This window comes from Balaenoptera acutorostrata, chromosome 11 (genome assembly GCF_949987535.1).
Source record: "Balaenoptera acutorostrata chromosome 11, mBalAcu1.1, whole genome shotgun sequence".
Classification (NCBI taxonomy): Eukaryota; Metazoa; Chordata; class Mammalia; order Artiodactyla; family Balaenopteridae; genus Balaenoptera; species Balaenoptera acutorostrata.
In genome coordinates this window covers 21,522,616-21,543,552 of record NC_080074.1, presented here as the reverse complement: position 1 = coordinate 21,543,552, position 20,937 = coordinate 21,522,616, and the positions used below count along the sequence as shown (strand labels likewise).

Here is a 20,937-nt window from a genome sequence, read left to right as displayed (position 1 = left end):
GAAGTCCTGAAAGCTCCTTATTTTCTGATAGTAAACTCCCATTTTTTCATGTATGAAAGATTTAAGAACTTTAAAGTTGATTAACATCATTTTTTTTCTCAAGACAGCCTATAATTTTGAGTGTTCCTTACATGTCTCTGTTTAGGATTTGGGGGCTAGTGGGTGATAGTGTTGGCATGCAACTCAGAGAAAGCTGAGACCCCTGCTTCTACCCCACCCCCGACCTGGGGACAGGATGGTGGGTGAGGGAGAGTTAGTAGGCTACCAGTGTGACATTCCTGTTATTTGCCTCTTGGGCACTTGGACACCAGCTGTTCCCTTGGATGGTTGGATAACCAACCACCCAAAATACTCTGACCTCATTGTTGCTTTTAAATTTAGGCTGGTCCATTTCTATTCCATCATAATTATGCAGATCTTATCATAGCTCATTTGTATCAATGACATGAATTAATATATTTGCTAATGAACTCCATTTCTGGATTAAATGATGTGGTAATTTCCTAAAGTAAAAAAAAAAAGGGGGTGGCTTCTTAGCACTGTGAACAATATTTTTTCAAAATTAAGTATATGTTATAAATTAGCTATCATTTTATGAAAGAAATGGTAAAACCTGAAATTATGGAGAGTCCAGAGTTCCTTGGGACTTTTAAGCCTAACGCTTTCACAGTGTGTGATATATATTATACACCCTTCTCTGTATAATGACTCCCAAGGAGCTTGGGAATATGGAAAGAGAAGAGGCATTTAAACAAGTTTCCGAATGAAACAACAAGGCGAGGGAGAACATGGTCCTGTAATTATTCTTCTTGTAAAAGGATTCTCTGGTGTGAGTAGGAGGTAATATGTTTTCACATTTTTAATAAAAACATAACGGAACATCAATTCAAATGGTGCCTCCTAGAATTTCATTTCTATGCCCCAGTACACTCTGAGGAGCTATGGGAGATCCAAGAGTATTGATCACAAAAAAAACACACTAGCATCAGAGGTTTAGTCCAACAAACAGGATCGGGGGGCAGCCTTGGGGTCAGTAGCGTTCAGTTCCGCCTCCACTGTAGCTGTGGCTTCATTGCAGTTCTGAACGTTGAGAATTTGTGTTCTCTGTGATTATCTTCAGAGGCTCCATGGCCCTCACCAGAGAAAGAATCACTCACCTCACTGTATTCCACTTACCTTTTAGGAAGGTGACTGACCAAGAAGAGTTCAAGCAGTCCAGTCAGCATGTTCTCAAGGGTGTCAGCATGTCCCTTTCCTTGTGCATTCTGGTCCATTGAGATCCCTCTATAAAAAATTGTTCATAAAGGAATAAATAAGAGCGATTTGTGGGGGAAACAGACCCCAATTCCATCTCCTAGAATCCTTCTTGTTGCCTGTGTTCTCAGTGCAAGGCAGGGGACCAGAGCACCCATGTTGTCTTTGATGAACCTGGGCTTGAATCTGTAATTTCTGTGTAGTTATTGACCTTGCGGAAGTAATAATGTCCCTTAGCCTTGGTTTCCTCATCTGTCAAATGGGAATATTAGTACCTTCCTGACAGGGTTATTGTGAGGTTAAATGAGGTGGTCCTGATAGATCCCTTAGCACATTGCCAATAAGCATTAGACAGTATTGTAACTTTTAGTGGATTTATCATTTTATGACAATGAAGTAGATTGTTCATTCCTGGGCATCAGGCGTGGCTTCAGTGTGGATGAGTTCTGGATTTACAAATCTGGTCCCATGTCTCCTAATCCTCATTTCCATTGTTTTTTTCAGTCTACTGCCAGACATTTCCACATAGATATTTCCACTAAAGCTCAACCTCCTCGTGTCTAAAAAAACACACTCAACCTTCTTCAGCCCTTGCCAGGCCAGTCCTTCTGATGGCCACAGTGAGGATGAGGAAATCCACCATTCTGTTTGCCATAAGTCTTCTCTGACATCGTGCCAGCAAAAAACAAAGCTACCTGGTGGCCCCAAACTCCTTTCTTTCCACGTCATTGTTGCGCATCTCTCTGGACCTCTTTTCCTTTCTTGCTGCCAACATTTAAATTTGGTCCCTTAATAATGTTTGCCTGGCCTCTGCTTCACAGCCTCTTATGTCACCTCCTTGCCGCTGGTCTAGGAAGAATTCGGTGAACAGTGGGTATCTATTGAATACCAGGGGAAAGAGCCAAATAGAGAAATGCTGGGAGGGAGTTTTAAAGATGACTAAGACACCCTCTGACCTTGAGGGATGCTCAGCTCAGGAGAGAGACACATAGAGAGAAGGAACACTTGGCTGTGAAGTGTGGGCAGGGACTGTCTGACACATATCCATGTTCAAGTGGTTTCCTGCATGGTGTGGGAGGGCTGCCCCAGACAACACCGTCCAGTCTGCAGGATACATGCAGGCCTCCTCCCTTGTTGCCCCTTTTGGGCTTTCTTGGTGCCTCAACACCCCCTCCCCAATTTGGACTCTCTCCCCACACACCTCCAGCCCCTGCACACCAACACCTTTTACTGGGCCTCCCTTTACCGTGGTTAAGACAGCTTGGGGGAGTCAGAGGAATCTCCCCAGAAGGGGTCACCACCAGAGGAAGGAGGCACAGATTCTGCCTTTTGCTGCCGTCCATTTGATTTTGCCAATCCCCACTTCACAAACTTTTAGGGATATTGCTTTGCCTAGCAAGTAAAATCTAATTTTCTTACCTTGGCATTTAAGACCCTCAGCTGTCTTGTATCAACCTACCTTTCCATTCTTGTTTTTTTCTGACTACACTTACATTATATTTCTAAATTCTGTACCTCGGTTGCAAATGCAAAGGCCTGCAGAGATCAGGCATGTAAGACAAATAAGTGAAGCAGGCTGGGAGTAAGGTATTAGGGAATGGTGGGGACTGCGGCAGACAGGAATTCCTTTACTCCGCTTTAAAAGAGTGGCTCTGTGGTTGCTTCAGCTGACAGTTGCCACATGGGAATGTGGTCCAGTGTTGCTTGATCTTTAGGAGAAGATCAAGAGATTTTTAAAGAGAGGACAGAAAGCTGGATTTTTGTTGAGAATGCTCTAGACTTTTATTGTTGTCAATTTTAATTTGAACTTTACTTCAAATTAAGAAAAATGTGGGCTAACAAAACACATCTACAGAGCAGATCTGTCCCTCTGATTGCTTTAGGTGGCAACCCTTGCCTAGAAGGCCAAGTTCATGCCATCTTTTCCACGACCTAGTTCCTCCACCTAGAAAGGGCTTTGTCCCCTGAAATCCTGGGGAATGTTTTTGTCCAACTTTAAACTATTTCTTTCATCTTGCTTTGTACTGTTGTTAGTTGGAAAAAGGGAAAGAACATAGATTTTGGAGCCAGACAGATCTGGGCTTAAATTCTGCCTCTGGCACTTACTGGCTGCTTGACCTAGGGCAAGTTGAGGTCCAATTTCCTATAAAACGGAAATAGTAATTGTATCCTTATAGAGTTGCTGTAAGGATTACAATCACTTATGCAAAGTACCTAGAACATAATAGACCTTCAGTTATCTTTTTTCATTATGATCACAAGTCTTATCTCCTTTATTGGACTCTGAGCTCCTTAAGGGCAAAGACTGGGCACCTAGAACATAGTATGTGCTTAATAAACATAGGCTGACTAGTTAACAAGATTCATCCAGTGTGACAATTCCTGCCTGTTTATCGGTAACATGCATCCTTATCTCAAGTGGTGTTTGATTTGACCGCGCAGCTAAGACTTTGGGGGAAATACAGAAAGAAATATGGTATAAGGCTTTGATTGCTGATCCTGACCTTATGTGTTTGTCTTGCCAGGTTACGACGTTGCTGGGCCTGTTGCAGTTGGGCTCACCCACTGGAAAAATCCATATGCACAAGGAAGACCCACCCTCCCATCAGATCTTCCTCTCTTCGTCTCCAAAGATGCAGGCATCCCGGTATATCACCGATCCCTCACTCGCAAGACTGAGCTGGCCACGCCTCTGTCTTGCCCAGCCTCACTGTCCATCACTCCAGTGCCTTCTTACAGCAGCAGCAGCCAGGAAACCCTGAGCCAAGACACAGCAGGTAACAGTGCTGGCTTCCTGTTGGAGATTCAGGACTCAGTGTGTTTAAAAGTTCCTTCATGCATTTGCCTGCCGAATGGATTGCATCTGCATTTCTGCTTGTGTGATGCTATGGACCCCAACAATTCCCCCATATTCACTGGCCTTTAATAGCTTGGCTGTATCAGAAGGAAGGTTAGATGTGTTTAGAAATATTTGACCTAAGCGTTAGTTCTATTTGGTAAGATGTTGTCTGGAAATCAACTCTGAGTCAGAATTCCAAGTTTTGTCATAGGACTTTTTGTTTGTTTAATTGTTATCCTCTATTTAGTGACAAGGCATTGATCTTGGATTACAGTCTTGTATTCAAAAAAGTCATTTTTGAATACTTACCTCATTTACTAGCAATACATGATGCTCCACAAATTTGATCTGTGTCATGGGTCTTCGAACCACTGCCAATGGGCCACATCTTGGCTGCCACATGTTTTTGTTCAGCCCAAGAACTAAAAATAGTTTTTACTTTATTTTTTAATTATTTTTTTAAAATACATTTATTTTTTATTTATTTATTTTTGGCTGCATTGGGTCTTCGTTGCTGCACGCAGGCTTTCTCTAGTTGCGGCGAGCGGGGGCTACTCTTCCTTATGGTGCGCGGGCTTCTCATTGCGGTGGCTTCTCTTGTTGCGGAGCACAGGCTCGAGGCGTGCGGGCTTCAGTAATTGTGGCTCGTGGGCTCTAGAGAGCAGGCTCAGTAGTTGTAGCACACGGGCTTAGTTGCTCTGTGGCATGTGGGATCTTCCCGGACCAGGGCTCGAACCCGTGTCCCCTGCATTGGCAGGCGGATTCTTAACCACTGTGCCACTAGGGAAGTCCAGTTTTTACTTTAAATGGTTGGTGTCTTAGTCAGGTCAGGCTGCTATAACAAAAGACCACAGACCAGGTAGTTCATAAAAAACAGAAATTTATTTCTTACAGTTCTAGAGGCTGGAGGTTTGAGATCAGGGTGCCAACATGGTTGGGTGAGGGTCCTTTTTTGGGTCGCAGACTTCTCACAGTATCCTCACGTGACAGAAAGAGAAAGGGGCCTCTGTGGGGTCTTTTTTTATAAGAACGCTAATCCCAGTCATGAGGGCTCCACTTTCATGACCTAAGCACCTCCCAGGGGCCCCGCCTCCTAATACTATCACATTAGCCATTCGGATTTCAAACGTATGAATTTTGGAGGGACACAAACATTCAGACCATACAGTTGGAAAAAATTAAAAGGATAAGAATATTTTGAGACCCATGAAATTCACATTTCAGTGTTCATATATAAAGTTTTATTGGACACAACCTCTTATGTATTGTCTATGGTTGCTTTCAGGTGACAAAGGCAGAGCTGAAGTAATTGTGACAGAGACAGTATGGCTTGCAAAGCCTAAAATATTTATTATCTGGCCCTTTGCAGAAAATGTTTGCTGACCACTGATCTATGTGATCTTTGGGGCTCATGACTTAAACAATCAGGGCAAGAAAAATGTTTACAACAACATCTTGTCTTAAAATTTATCACTTCCATTACACATTGAATTGCGGAAAGCTTTACTCATGCAAGGCTGGCCACTTAATTGTTTTTATTTCTAAAGTCTGAGTTGGAGGTTTAAGTTATGCAAACTCTATCCTGCCACTTTTTTTTGTTTTTCTACAGATAGAGTGCTTAGAGATGAAGGTTTAGTTGGAGTAATCCAATGTGTAATTCCTGTTCTGGAGATAAATTATTGAATGTTGACCTTCAACATTCACGATGACACTCAACAAGTCACAGTTGCTGCCACCTAGAGAAGAGACACTGATGTTGCAGGAGTTCCAGATTATCAAGAGCAATCTCTAAAGCAGCAGATTGCAGACTCGCTGAATGTTCAGAATCCCCACAGAACTGGTTAGAAATGAAGATTCCTGGGCTCTACCCCAGGGAATGCTGTGTCCATGGCACGGAGTGAGCTTCCGCATCTGCATTCTGCAGGCTGCTCCCTCCTGGAATTTTGACTCCCGAGGTTCCTCCACACACACCTTGGGGGACACCCTCGAAAGTGTCTTTGGTTAAGTGGTTGGATGATATTGCAGAGCGCTGGGGGATATTTGCATACCATTAGCTCTGCCATGGCAAAACTGAGTATCTTTCTGATTGTCCTGATTGAATGTCAGTTGGAGAGTAGAAGAATCATGATCTGAAGTTCAAACATTTTCCATATTTAAGTTTGAAATCTCCTGGGTTTTGATGTTATCATGATGGAAAACTGACTCTGCTTGCTTTAAAAAGTTCAGTAAAATCCGAAGTTAAGAAATAAAGTCCTGCCTTTGGCCGGGGGTAGCTGCGAGGTTATGGCATTTCATGGTAAAGAGGAGTGTGAAATGGCAGCTGCCGGAATAACATTTTATCACATTTCCCTTTGAGTTGGCTTTTTTCTTTCTTTTTCCATAGAGCGTCACACTCAGAAGCAATCTGATTTTTGGAGGAGGTTTCTATTTTTAACTTGTAGGTTTTCAAAAACAAATTAAAAGCCCATATTTCTCTTCAATCCTAGGAACTTTCCATTAGCAATAAAATATTGAATTTTTCCAAAGAACTGGTTTTTTTTTTTTTTTAAAGGAATTCCTTTATTTTTATTATTTATTTATTTTTAGCTGTGTTGGGTCTTCGTTTCTGTGCAAGGGCTTTCTCTAGTTGCAGCAAGCGGGGGCCACTCTTCATCGTGGTGCGCGGGCCTCTCACTATCGGGGCCTCTGTTGTTGCGGAGCACAGGCTCCAGATGCGCAGAGCTCAGTAGTTGTGGGCACGGGCCTAGTTGCTCCATGGCCTGTGGGATCTTCCCAGAGCAGGGCTCGAACCCGAGTCCCCTGCATTGGCAAGCTGACGCTCAACCACTGCGCCACCAGGGAAGCCCAAGAACTGGTTTTTAATAATAATAATTAGTATACTTACAAAGTAAGCCTGACACTTAAGGATATATTAAACAAGCATGGGATATTTTATAATAGAAAATTATAGATGCTGGTGTAGCTTCTGTAAGTCTCAATTATGATTATAGGTTAATTATTGCATTTATTTGATTTCTTATAGCAGTTTATTGATTTTAATAGTGATTTTTGTGTGAAAGCTTCCAGTTTCCTTTTTCTTCTTATTTTTTAATAGAGTTAATTTCTTTTATATATATATGTATATATATATTGCTAGTTTGAAGAAAACTCTGAGGTAAGTCAGTTTAACTATAGCAGAATGTCCTACGAATTCCAGACTTTGCTAGACATCCCTTCATATTTCTAATCTGTCTTTCTTCTGCATAAACTTCAGGTCTGATGTAGAGGAGCTTACAATCTGTAGGCACAAAATCACCATACAATTATTTATTGACTGTTGGAGTTTTCTCCTGTTTAAGAATTCTCCAAACATATTTAAAAATCATTTTTCCATTTATAATCCCTACAACTCTACAATTCTAGAAGCAACTGCAAAAACACTAAGTGACTAGAGCTTTTGAAATTCTCATTTTACTGAGCTGTTTTCCCTCTTGCCACTACCCTATTCCATCATTCCTTCCCTTCATCGTGTGACTAATTTCATCGTGTGTAGAAGTTTCTTCTTGGGTTGGACTTTACTTAATCCTGTTTGCTACCTTGTGCAGTTAACAACCTTTGAAACTGCATGGTGGCCCTGGATGCAATGCTCCTTCTTGGTGGCGGAGAATGTTTTAATCAGTAAATTAATTGTAGCAGGTTAAGTTGGAAAAACAGTGTCTGGCTTGTTCTATCCCTGCATTCATCCATCTCTCCATCCATTCATCTATCCATCCATCCAGTACATACTAAATTTCCACCGTGTGTCATGTACTGCAGTAAACCCTTGGGATAGAAAATTGAGTAAAGCATCAAGAAAATTGAGTAAAGCGTCACCCCATATAAGAAGCTCAAAGTCTGCAGGAGGAGACACATATGTCAATCAAGTATTTTAATTCAGTGTTATAAGTGCTAAGATAGAAGTTTTCACATTAGGTGATCACACACACATTTTTGTTATTAAATTATTTAATTAATATGCTATTAAAATACTACTAATAAAGTATTAAAATGTGATATAAAATATAACATTTAAATATGTAAGTAAAAACACATTGAGTGCAAAAGATATTATTAAATTATTTCTTCAATTAAAAGGAGATGAATTTGAGAGAACCATAGGAGGGATGTTTGGAAACTGTCTCCATCTCAGATATTCTGAGTCGGTTTGATACCCAGTTTTTGCTAACCAAGCTTTACAGCTTGCATCATCACTACCACACAACTTACATTTTTGGTCACTTTCTACCACCAACTGATTCTCAGCCACTCTCTTCCATTGTATTTGGTTCCCAGCTGTGTGCTCATGACTCCAAAGTGATATTTCCATGTCTTATTTCTCTGACAAACTTTAAAGATATATTTACAACTGCCTACCAGAACTTTCAGCCTGGATATATCCCAGACATGTCAAAACTTATGTGTCCCAAATGGAACTTTCTTTTTGGTAGCCCTCAAAGCTGAATTTCTTTTTTGTCCCCCTCCTATCTTTTTTCTGTTTCTATAAATTTATTTGTTTATTTATGGCTGCATTGGGTCTTTGCTGCTGTGCGCGGGCTTTCTCTAGTTGCAGCGAGCAGGGGCTACTCTTCGTTGTGGTGCACAGGCTTCTCATTGTGGTGGCTTCTCTTGTTGCGGAGCACGGGCTCTAGGCACGTGGGCTTCAGTAGTTGTGGCTCACAGGCTCTAGAGCGCAGGCTCAGTAGCTGTGGCGCACGGGCTTAGTTGCTCCGCGGCATGTGGGATCTTCCCGGACCAGGGCTCGAACCCATGTCCCCTGCATTGGCAGGTGGAGTCTTAACCACTGTGCCACCAGGGAAGTCCCAAAGCTGAATTTCTTATTGTGTTTAATGGTGCCACAGCCCATCCAGACTCCCAAGCCAAAAACTGGGTGTCCTCATGCTTTTAACCCTCTGCTGGCCACCAGCCTCCGCAGCCAGCTGGCTAACATGTTCATCGTCTACTTTAGAGATAGCTCTAATTCAGAGCCTCCTCTCCATCCCCGTGGCACCATCTCAGCTCAAGCTCTCATCATCTCTACTGGACTAGAGCAGCCTCCCCACATCTTAATTCTTCCACGTCCTCAGGGTTAGTTTGCCAAATTCATCTCTTTCTCTCTTTTCCACTCTTCCTCCCTCCCTGCCTTCCTCCCTGACTTGAAAAATCTCTGTTGTTTCCCCATTGTCAGTAGAAGAAAGCCTAAACACTTTATACGTGGTACATGAGGGCCTTCCTAACTAGCTTTAACTGACTCTAGCATCTCTCACCACTCTCCGCAGATGCAGCCACTCAGTAGCTACACCTAATGCTTTACAGGTCCCTAAAGATCCATGATTTTTCACATGTGCCAACTGCTTGGATGCTCTTCCTTACATTCTTATTCTAGAAAATTTATTGAAGACACCTAGCTAAGAGTTGACCTCCTCTCTGAATTCTTTCCCTTTCCCCCTCAGCATATTTAGTCATTCTTTCTGTTTCTATTGGGAATTCCTATTGACGTCTTGAATTCTGCCCTTATTTGACTGTAATATAATTTTATTCTTATATTTCTTTTTATGGCTAGCCTACTAGATGGAAAGTTTTTGAGCTGAGAATTAATGTCATAATCATGTATTTGTTTGGTCAGTGTAGAGCCCAGCATATAGGAAGTATGTTGTCTAGGACCATTTAAAACTGCAGATTAGACACTGTTAAAGAGAGAATTAGGCCTGGAAGATAGATCTGAAGAAATTACTTCAAATGCAGTATAGAGAGATAGAAGATAGCAAAACAAGAAGGGGGAGGTTGAAATATAGAAGACAGAATGAGAATGTCCAACATACTTTTAATAGAAATCCTGTCTGGATTAAGAGAATAGAAAGAATGGAGAGAGATAGAATATTTTTAAAAACACAGCTGCTGAGAATTTCCCAGAATTGATGAGAGACACAAATCTTTTGAATCAAGAAACAATGAATGCCAAGCAGAATAAGTAAAAATAAATCCACATATAAACATATTTTGGTGAGTCAGCAAAAAACAAAGAGAAAAATCTTAGGAATCTGAGGGAAAAAACAGATTTCCCACAAATAATAAACAATTGAACTGAGGATAGATGTTCCAATAGTAATTATAGAGGCCAAGAGACAGTGCGTCGATATCTTCAAAGTGCTGAAGGAAATAATGGTCAATTCAGAATTCTGAATCCAGCCAAATGATCATTGAAGAGGGAGATCATCATAAGAACATTTTTTGGAAAAGACTGGGAAAGTGTACCCAATGTACACCTACTGCAAGCATGACTGAAAAGCCTATTTTAGAAAAGAAGAAACTTGAACCTAGAAGAAAGACTAAGATGATAGAAATAATAAGAGGAAGAAATACATTCCTAATTTAAAAAGGTCCTTCTAGAAGAATGGTTTTCAACCAGGGACGATTTTACTTCATGGGTACATTTGGCAATGTCTGGAGGTATTTTTGGTTGACATAGCTAGGCAGGAGGTATTACAAGCATCTAGTGTGTAGAGACCAGGAATGCTGCTAACCATCTTGCAATGCATGTGACATGATCCCATGTTCATCATTAATTCTTAACACTGCTTCCTCCCTTTGAGTTTCTCTTCCTATGTGTTGTACCTTGCCCTTGCAATGGGCCCCCACCTTTATGGCATTTCCAGGGCTCTGCTCTCTCTGCTCTATCTGGGGCTATCCTTGATAAAGTATGTCCTTCACACTTTTGATTTTCCCTTTTCTATGTTTCTTTGTGTCCTTTAACTCTTCCTAAATTGTATCTCATGCTGCACCTAAGCCTTTTCTCTTCTTGTTCACTTATACCAATTTCTCAACCTTGACACTATTGACATTTTGGGCTGAGTAATTCTTTGCTATGGGGGGCTGTGCTGTGCATTGTAGATGTTTAGCAGCATCTCTGGTTGCTACCCACTGGTTGCCAGTTGTGACAGCCAGAAATATCTCCAGACATTGCCGAATGTCCTCTGGGTAGGGGCAAAATTGCCCCCAGTTGAGAACCACTGATTTATACTAATTAAGTCCAGTTCTGTTCTCTGGACTTCTGCTTAGTGGGAATAATCTGATAATCTAATCATTGAGATAGGATACATGTATTATAATGACTTTTACCCTATATTTAACAAGAGCCTTTTGCAAACTGTGCCCTAATCAAAAACATGGAGGGAATCCCTTTCCAAAGAGGGAGGTTTTTCCCCTGAGAATTCAGTTAACACCTTTGATACTTGTCCATCAGCCCCCCCGTATACAGTCCTCTGAAATTATGTCATAAATCAGAGCTCCTCCATTTGTGTCCAAGAAGACCAGTGATAATTTCCCTGCATCTGCATACACAGAAATAAGCAAAAACTCATCCCTTTTTTCTTGTGCCTTCCTTCCCCTGTCTCCTGTGTCTCACAACCTTCACATAGTGATCTCTTGGTAGAGCTGGGTTTTGAAAAAGATCCTAAATGAATTCCATACATTTCTTATGGATTTTGAAGATGATCCTCATTTGTGAAAGGGAAGGGAGATGTGAAATGACCATTCTTTGTTCCTGGTCAGTGATCATTTCCCAAGAGCCTGTCTTGTCATTGGGATGGAAGATGTTCACTTACCTTTCCTAGTGACCTCGTAGGGCATATCAGTGCTTCTACATGTGCAAACTTTGAAAACTGTGCTATGAATTTGCCTGAGGTGTAGAGTACCTGGGAAGTGGTACCCACTTAATAGCACGAATTCAATTTCTTTCAACAAATCATGACCAGATATATTCAGAGTGGATGCCAAAGGAGATAGGGAGGAATTAAATTTCAGAGCTAGGGTGCCACAAAAAGTGACCCTGCAAGTTGAGCTACTGATATGACCAGGAGATGAGAGTAGTTTGACCCAGCCGGGAGACCGGCATGCTCCCTTTTAGAGATGCCCAGAGATACTCATGGACCTGCCCCACTCGCAGGGGCAGGCCCAGCCAGTCTAAAGCCAAAATTTCCGCTTCAGTGTTAGCTCAGCTGAATTCACGGTACAGAGTAATGGAAAGGACAGCTACCCTCTACAAAAAAACAGGACAGTATAAATTAGACCCAGTTTCTAAACCATTATATATACAGTGGGTTTCTTGTAGACAACATAGAGTTAGATCTTGTGTTTTTATCCACTCTTATGATCTGTCTTTTGATTGATAAAGTTAAACCATTAACATTTAAAGTGCTTATTGATATAGTTGGGTGAATATCTACCATGTTCCTAACTGCTTGCTATTCATTGCATTTGTTTGCTGTTTCTTTTTTCTTCTCTCTTTCTCTGCCTTCTCTAGTTTTAATTGAACATTTTACATGCTTTTTAAAATGGAATGGGTACCTACCCACTTATCTCTCTGCCTTTAAAATTTTTCCTTTTGTCAAAATGTCCCTGAAGGGGTATTTCAACTTTAATTGTATGTGGTGGAATAAGTTTCCTGGTAAAGTTTATATGGAATGTGGGTATCATGGTTAACCTACTAATGTTAGGAAGTAATAATAAGTGAAACCACTTGTCCTGGTTTTCTGGGAGGTGATTTGTGGTTTTCTAGAATACTGGCTGGGTAGAAGATGTCACAGTAGAAGGGCAGGCATTTGAGTAGAGGTTGTTCAGGTGAGGAATTGGTGTTCCAAACATCAGGACAGTGTATGGAGACTGATGCCAGAGCAGCTGGGGGTTAAGTGTGTCCTTCACATTCAAGGTCGAGCACTGAATGCCTTATACATAGAGATATTGTTACATGGGGTGGTTGGGTTCTCTGGGACTGTTACTCTGGTATTCAACTTTTTTGGCATTCCATGAATTAAATGGCATTTGTGAGGGGGCCCAGAATCTTAACCACCATATATATACCACTTCTCTGAGAAAAGCTGAGGTTAGTTGGGGACCACCTGCACTTTAAGACCTAAGAGGGTCATTGGAGATGTTTATTTGATAAGAGAATTGGCTAAGAGAAATAAATCACTGAGCTTTCTTCAAGTTTCCTAATTTCCCCTTGTTCTCAAATTTGGCTATATCGTTCTTTTCAGAATTCAAGATCATGTCCTGCCATTTAATTTCTGATTCTAGCACAATCCTGTTCATCTCTTTTCCAAGTGTGGTGGTTATTTAGTTTTAGAAGACTGAAAGCATCGGTGAATCAGGGAATGATTAATGGCACATGAGGACAAAGTCAATTAAATGATGCAGCTATGAAGTTGCTTGAGGATTTCTGATATAAGAAACTGAAAAACTTGATTTAAAGCTGTATTAAATCTGATTTGCAAAGGATAATATATTTTAGAATCAAAAGGCATTAAAGTGCTCCAATAAAGTCATCCATTCATCCAGTCATCTAGATTCTTGTTACTTGAAGTGTGGTCCTCTAGAGATAAGAGGGCTTGAACTGGGATTAAGCAATGTAATCCCAAAGGGGAGCATCTGAGGGGTATTTTGGAGATAGTTTCAGTACATCTTGGTGATTAATAGATGTGGTATGTTGAGTGAGTGGATATTCCACATGTTTCCAATTAAGTTAAAATATAGTACTGAAGCTTTGTTGTGTAGGCCAGTTTTCTCTAACTTTAATGTGAATACAAATCACTTGGAGATCTTGTTAAACTGCAGATTCTCATTTAGTGGGTGGGGGTTGGGGAGTGACATTCTGCTTTTCTAACAGGCTCCCATGTGATCATTGTGGAGCTTGGAATTTAGTACGAGATGCAGATAACAATATTACACCAAAAAATGTATGGTTACCAACAGGCAGGTGCTGTGAAGGAAAGGGTTCTTCTCAAAGATCCTTGGAAATGTTGTTTTTTATCAAAACATGTCTCTGAGTTCCCAAAACAGCGTTCCATAAAGACATTTGCTTTACCACCAGTTGTAAGTGGGAAGTTTGCTTACACTGTGTTAGGGGAAAATGATTGACCTGTGTGGTATAAGTGTTCTAACTTTCTCATAGACATGGTTTAGATACAAAAAACCCAGCAACCATAGTACTGCTGGAGGGAGGAATTAGTTAGCTTGGTTTGGGTTCCCTGGGAGATAGATTCTGAGCCAGAGATGGGCAGGTAAGAAGTTTATCAGGGAGAGCCCTTGGGATCAATGTGTATGAGTGTATTTGTGTGTGTGGGCGGGGAGGGGAGGTAAGGGGGAAGGAAGCCGGACTGGGCAGAGAGAGGATTTGGACTGTGATGATATACACAGGCTTCAACCCAACACATAGGGAGATCTGGAGCTGGGACAGCCTTCAAAATTGTCCCACAGTGGGGCTTTTGTACCCTCCCATCACTGCCTGGATGCCATCTGCTACAGGGAAGGGGTGTGACCTTGAGAAATTCTCTTGGAGGGCAAGGGCCAAAAGACAGAGACTCAGCTGAGAGCCATCAGCACCAATACTTATAGCAGCTGGGGGAGTGAGACGGTGCATACAGCCTCTGCTACGTCAGCTGATTGAAATGAAGCGATTAAGAAGTTATAAATGGGAAAGGCAAGTTGGCTGCAGCGTGGATTTCTCAAGCCACGGGTATGGTAAGTCTGTAGATCTCTGCGGGAATGGGGAGGCGATGACTGGTAACTTGTTTGTTAAACTGAGTCCTGAGTTGAAGTAGGTTAGGATTTTTGAGATGTGGTTCATCAGAGTTCATCCAGTGGGTTTGTGGACACCAGCTGCCTTCTAAACTATTTTGAAAGCCAGGAGCATCATAGAGCAGGGGTCCCCAGTCCCCGGGCCGCACAGCAGGAGGTGAGTGGCTGGTGAGTGAGCGACGCTTCATCCGCTGCTTCCCATCGGTCCCCATCGCTCCCCCCTACCCCGTGGAAAAATTGTCTTCCACGAAACTGGTCCCTGGTGCCAAAAAGGTTGGGGGCCGCTGACATAGAGGATCAGGGCTTTGAATTCTGTGGGGGAAGAGGTCGTGCATCTGGGCAGATTTTCTCAGCACCCAGTTTCAGGTTCAGCTTGTATTTCTCGCCAGCAAAGGGGCACCTAAAGGATTGGGTAACACCCTTCTGATGACTGTGTGCCTGGTTAGGAGGGTGGGAATTTGGAAGCCTTGTACAGCCGTTGTCTTTTCAGCAAAATAAGGATACAACTGGTTTATGGTTGTAACCAGAGAATGGACAAGTTCCCTCCAGTTTTCTCATCCGGGGTCGTGTGATTCATGTTCATTTATTCAACGGCTGTTCCCAGAGTGGCTAGTATGGGCCAAGCACTGCATTAGGACCTAGGCTGGGCTCCTTTCTTGTTGGAATGACAGTGGGGCGGGCTAGTGGATTAAACAGGTATTAATCAATCACACGTATAAAATTTGATTAGCTCAATGAAGGGGGAAAAAACCACTATTATGGATTCCGCGCGGGCGTTGCTGGCTGGGGAGCGGCGCAGTCACTGGCCGGGGACGGGATCCGCGGCTCACAGGCCGCCTGGGCGCCTCCTGGGGATGCGCTGGGTGCTCCGCGGAGGCGGCGTCGGCGGCTGCAGGGGACGAGCTAGCGCCGGAAGCCCGTGGAGCCCGAACGGCGCGCTCAGGTAGAGCGGAGGCGCGAGCTGGAGCCCCAGGGCCGCGCGCTCACCTGGGCGGCGCTGTGGGAGCCGGGCTCCAACGGCGAGCGCAGCACCTACCCGCCCCAACAAACAAACAAAAGCAAAACACTGTCGGGGTAAATCAAGAGGGGGTTTATTTAGATTTGGAAACGGGTAGAGACTGAGAGTGTGATAGTAAGTTGAGAGGTCTCAAGGATGTATTGGAGCTGGTGAAGATTATAATGGGAATGTGGGCCAGGAGACCAAGGACCTGGCTTCTCTTCCCAGTTCGACCATGTATCAAGGTACCTTCACACGAAGGACTTAACCTCTTTGAGCCTTGATTGCTTCATCTGTAAAATGGTGCTGTTATGAGACTCAAAGGAGATGAAATAGACAAAAAGTTTTTTTAATCCTAAAATTTAAGTGAAAGCTGTTTCTATTCATTACTCTGGCCCGCTGATTGCTTCTCTTTTCTTACGTGTCTCCTGTGTCCTGGATTGAGCTTGGATGCCGAGTTTAGTCAGTTGTAAAATGCTATTCAGCTACCTTGTGGCTTTCAACTTTTTCTTTTTTCTTTTTTTTTACCGCTACCTAGAGTAAGAAATACTTCCATATTGTGATCTACCACTACTACTTTTTCTTCTTCCTTCTCTCTCTCTCAACTGAGAAAATGTTTCAGGAAATAATACTTATCCTCGTGTGCTATGTACTCTGATATTTCATTCTTTTCCCCCCAAAAGTGCTAGTCGTAATCCATTAAATTGATGCCATTGCCTACTAATGATTGCAATTTATAATTTGAACGTATTGATCTAGATAAGATTGTAGTACCTCAGATCCTCTGAAACCATACTAAGGTGACAGAGGTAATTTTTTTTTTTTTTTCTGGTGTGTGTGAGGTCTGTTGTACAAGGAAATTATTTCTCTTTGGAGACTGATCATTAATGTTCTTTAAAAGTCATCTGACGCTTATGGCAATGAGGCTGTCCCCCAGCGTTGGTAAAGCGGTGATCCATTAGAGGGGCTCTGTGTACCCTGAGGTTCTCAGTGTTAAGTCAACAAAGAACTATGGCAAAGGACCCTGTATCAGTTAACCACTACCACGATAGTACTGCACACCAAACAACCCCAAAGCTCAGTGGCATACTGTGCTGAGCATTCACTCCTGCACCTGGGATGAGGTAGCTCTGCAGGTCTTGCCCGGGCTCACTCAGTCTCTTGGAGCTGACTGGCTGTTGGCAGATCCAGGCTGACAGCAGCTGGAGCAGCTGGGATGACTCAGCTCTGCTCCACGAGTCTTTCATCCTCTAGTAGGCTAGTCCTGGCATGTCCTCGTGCAAGAGGAGGCTCTGCGAGCTTCTGCTGGGGACACATTAGGCAGTATCACATTGACCAAACCATGCTACATGGCTGAGCCAGAGTTAAGGATGGGGCAGAATGTCTGTCAGTGGGAGAGCACTGCAAAGTTACATTGAAACAAGATGTGGAATTAGGCTGTGAGAAACTGTCATTGGCTCCAATTCTTTATTCTTCGCTGTCTCACACATGATCTCCTTGACTCAGAAGTGGCCCTTTGCACAAGTAGGTCTCAAATCTGAGTCCTTGAGGCTATTTGCCTGAAAGACACCATGCTGTCCTCATACGCTGGTTCAATTGTCCTTTTACCTAAACTTCCTTGTAAAGCCCCCTTCTCTTCAGTGTAGGTCATCTTAGGAAAGTAGATGCTTGAGGACTGCCTGCCCTGCCAACATAGGAGATATGCCTCCACCTGCCTGAATCCTAGTTGTGGGCATTATTTAGATTAAGCCACAACCCACACCATAGTTTTTACTCCTGTTTTCTCCAGTTTTTCCGAAGAATATATACCATTGTAGTATGGTATTTTTGAGTTGACTCATGAAGCTGGATATCTAAATGAGAGATACTTTAATGAGTAAAGTTAGTAACAGTCTATGTCAAAATATTGTATTTTGTCTCAAAATTTCCCCTAAGGCTTAGCTCTGAACTTCTAGCTGTCTATTGGCGATCCCTACTCTCAAGCTCCCACAAGCACCTGTCTAAACCACTTCTGTGTTTCCTATTTCAACAAACTGCGTCACTATCCACCCTCTTCCTCAGAGTGAAGAGTCATCTTTAACCCTTCATTCACAGCCACTATCTATCAGCTCTTTTTCTCTTGTGAATAATGGCTGGCATCATTATTCAGCCAGACACTGGAATTGTTCTTCGTTCATTTACTTGGCCAGGTTCTGTGCTAAGAACTGGGGATGTGAGAGTGACTAAGACATGCCTTCTTTTTGAAGCTTAGTATCTAGTCAAGAAGGAGAATTGTCAACACATAACTCACAATGTGGAGCTATGAATAAAGTATCCTTTTCAACCCTTTCCTACATCTAACTGCTCATCAGTTCTTGCTCATTCTGCCTCAGAAATGTACCTCAAGCCTACCTCTTCATTCCTGTGGTCATTTTCCCTTGAATGGGTCAGAGCTTTCTATTCTTCTCAGGGCTGGGGCAGTAGCCTCCTGGATGGTCTCCCTGCCTTCACTCTCTTCCCAGTCTGTTCTCTCTTCCCTCAGCCACTTGATATCATTGGCTAAAACATTGACTCAAGGTGCCATTCCTTGGCTTGAAAACCATGAGAGGGTTTGGTTGTTCTACAGTAAGTGGAACATAGAATTATCATATAACCCAGCAATTCTGCTCCTTGGTATATGCCCCAAATGATTGATAACAGGTGTTCAAACAAAAACTGGTACACTAATGTTCATGCAGCACGATTCATAATATCCAAAGTGGAAACAACCAAAATGTCCATGAACTGATGAATGGATAAACAATGCATAACCATGCAGTGGAGTATTATTTAGCCAGAAAAGGGGATTGAGTACTGATATAGGCTGTAACATGGACGAACCTTAAGCGTCGTGCTAAGTGAAAGAAGCTAGACACAAAAGGCTACGTACTGTATGATTCCATTTATATGAAATATCCAGAATAGACAAATCTATAGAGACAGAAAGCAGATTAGTGGTTGCCAGGGATTAGGGGAAGGGGAGAATGAGGAGAGATTGCTTAATGTGTATGGAGTTTCCTTTTGGAGTGATGAAAACGTTTAGAAACCGGTATGGTTGTACAACATTATGAATAGACTAAATGTCTATAATGGTAAATCTTACGTGTGTTTTTACCACAATAACATAAATGTAAAACAAATTATCAGGGCTCCCTGACCAGCTATGGTTCAAGTTCAAATTTCATAGCATGTAGTCCATAGACCCTCGTGGTCTAGGCCAGCCTGGCTTACTAGCTTTGGTCCTCCCAAGCATCGTATGAACCAGCCCTACCTGGTGTATTGTAACATCTTCCTGCCTTTGCTTATGCTGAACTCTCACCTGGAGTGCCCTGTGCTTACTTTTCTGCTTGATGAAAGTTAAGATCTGGCTTAAATGCCATTCTTCTATGAGGGCTTTACCCATGCTCCTTCCTCCGTGTTCCCATAGCACCTTATTCAGATCATTAACCACAGTGAGTCATAGTTGAGTGTGTATCTTCACCCTGCCAGATAGTGAGTGCCATGCAGGCAGGGAAAATGTCTGATTTGAATTTGAATCCCTACGGCCTTGCACAGGATGCGATACTTACTAGTTCATGAGTATTTATTGAATTGAATTTGGTTAAGGCTTGATTACTGTCTTGGTTCTGCCCTTAAACTAAAGCTGTAGCTCTAATCCTTAAGTTAAAACTCTCTGTAACAATCACTATACTTTGATTGCAATCATCCTTGATTATCTTCATCTAATTACCATTAATTGACTTAACCTTATTGAATTTCTTCCTAGTTTACTAGCACCTGCTCAACTAAACTGTTTGTGTTTTTTTGGTAATTAGAGCACTCGCTTTGCTTTCACTTGCCCTCAGATTTCCTGATATTGCAGCTAATGTTCTTACCTCCCTTTCCTATGCAGATAAGTTCTTTGAAAACTTAACATTTAACCATTTTCTGTTTTCTAGGGAAAATGTGACAGAGGACAAGTGTTTTGCTATTTCATTAGAGGATCATTTTGTCTTAGAATAGCATAGTTAGCAAAGAGGGTCAGAGCGATACAGCATCAGGAGAAATCCGGTAGTTTTCCCCCACTTAATCGCAAGTCAGGGCTTCTTCACGTGTTATTATTTCTCAAGCGATGGATATCCTTTCTTTCTTAAACTGCAGCAACAAAGTTAAAGTTACATCTAAGTGAACGGGGATATTTTACGTTATTCTTCTGTACTGCTAGCACTTTCCCCCAGTTTTATTGAGATGATTGACATATAATGTATTGGTTTAAGGCTTACAGCATAATGATTTGATACATATATAGCAAAATGATTACCACAATATGTTAACATCCATCAGCTTACAAAGTTACAGTTTTTTTCTTGTGATGAATTTTTAAGATTTACTGTCTTAGCAACTTTCAAATATACAATACAGTTCAGAACAGTAGTCCCTCCCCTAATCCACGGGGGATATGTTTCAGGACCCTCAGTGGATGCCTGAAACCACAGATAGTACTGAACCCTACATGTACTATGTTTTTTCCTGTGTATATATATATACCTATGATGAAGTTTAATAATTAGGCACAGTTAGAGATAAAGAACAATAAATAATAGAGTAATTATAACAGTATACTATACTAATCATTATATGGTCACTCTCTCAAAATATACTCACCCTTCTTGTGATGATGTGAGATGATAAAATGCCTATGTGATGAGATGAAGTGAGGTGAATGAGGGAGGCATTGTGACCTGGCATCAGGCTACTACTGACCTTCTGATGACAGAAGGAGGATCATCTTCTTCAGGTGATCCTGGATCATTGAGCTCTGATGATATCGATGGTTGGATGGCAGGAGCAGATGATGTTGATGGTTGGGGATTCTGGGGAGGACAGAGTGGGACAGCATGAGATTTCATCACGCTACTCAGAACGGCTTGCAACTTAATACTTATGAATTGTTTATTTCTGGAAGTTTTCACTTTATATTTTTGGACTGAGGTTGACCATGAGTAACTGAAACGATGGAAAGAGAAACCATGGAAAAGAGGGGACTGCTGTATTAACTATGGTCACCATGCTGTCTATTACATCCGAGAATTTATTTCTTGTAATAGGAAGTATGTACCTTTTTTTTTAAAAACTATTTGTTGTCTGTAATTCAAATGTAATTAGGCATTCTGTTTTTTTTTTTTTAATTTTATTTATTTATTTATTTTTGGCTGTGTTGGGCCTTCGTTTCTGTGCAAGAGCTTTCTCTAGTTGCCGC

General features: G+C 42.0%; 1 protein-coding gene across 9 annotated transcripts in view; it reads left to right on the top strand.

Annotated features, from left to right (window-relative positions):
• ANO4 (anoctamin 4) overlaps positions 1–20,937 on the top strand; it is a 450,211-nt gene that overhangs the window by 21,716 nt on the left and 407,558 nt on the right. For 5 of the 9 annotated variants that reach the window (XM_057556948.1, XM_057556947.1, XM_057556949.1 and 2 more), the window contains exon 3: positions 3,780–4,031. In XM_057556948.1, coding sequence (XP_057412931.1) covers positions 3,780–4,031 — 252 coding nt within the window. Of the gene's footprint in view, positions 1–3,779; positions 4,032–14,514; positions 14,627–14,823; positions 14,841–20,937 lie in introns of those variants that run through there. The other 4 variants (XM_057556946.1, XM_057556951.1, XM_057556950.1 and 1 more) reach the window with 3 other exon arrangements.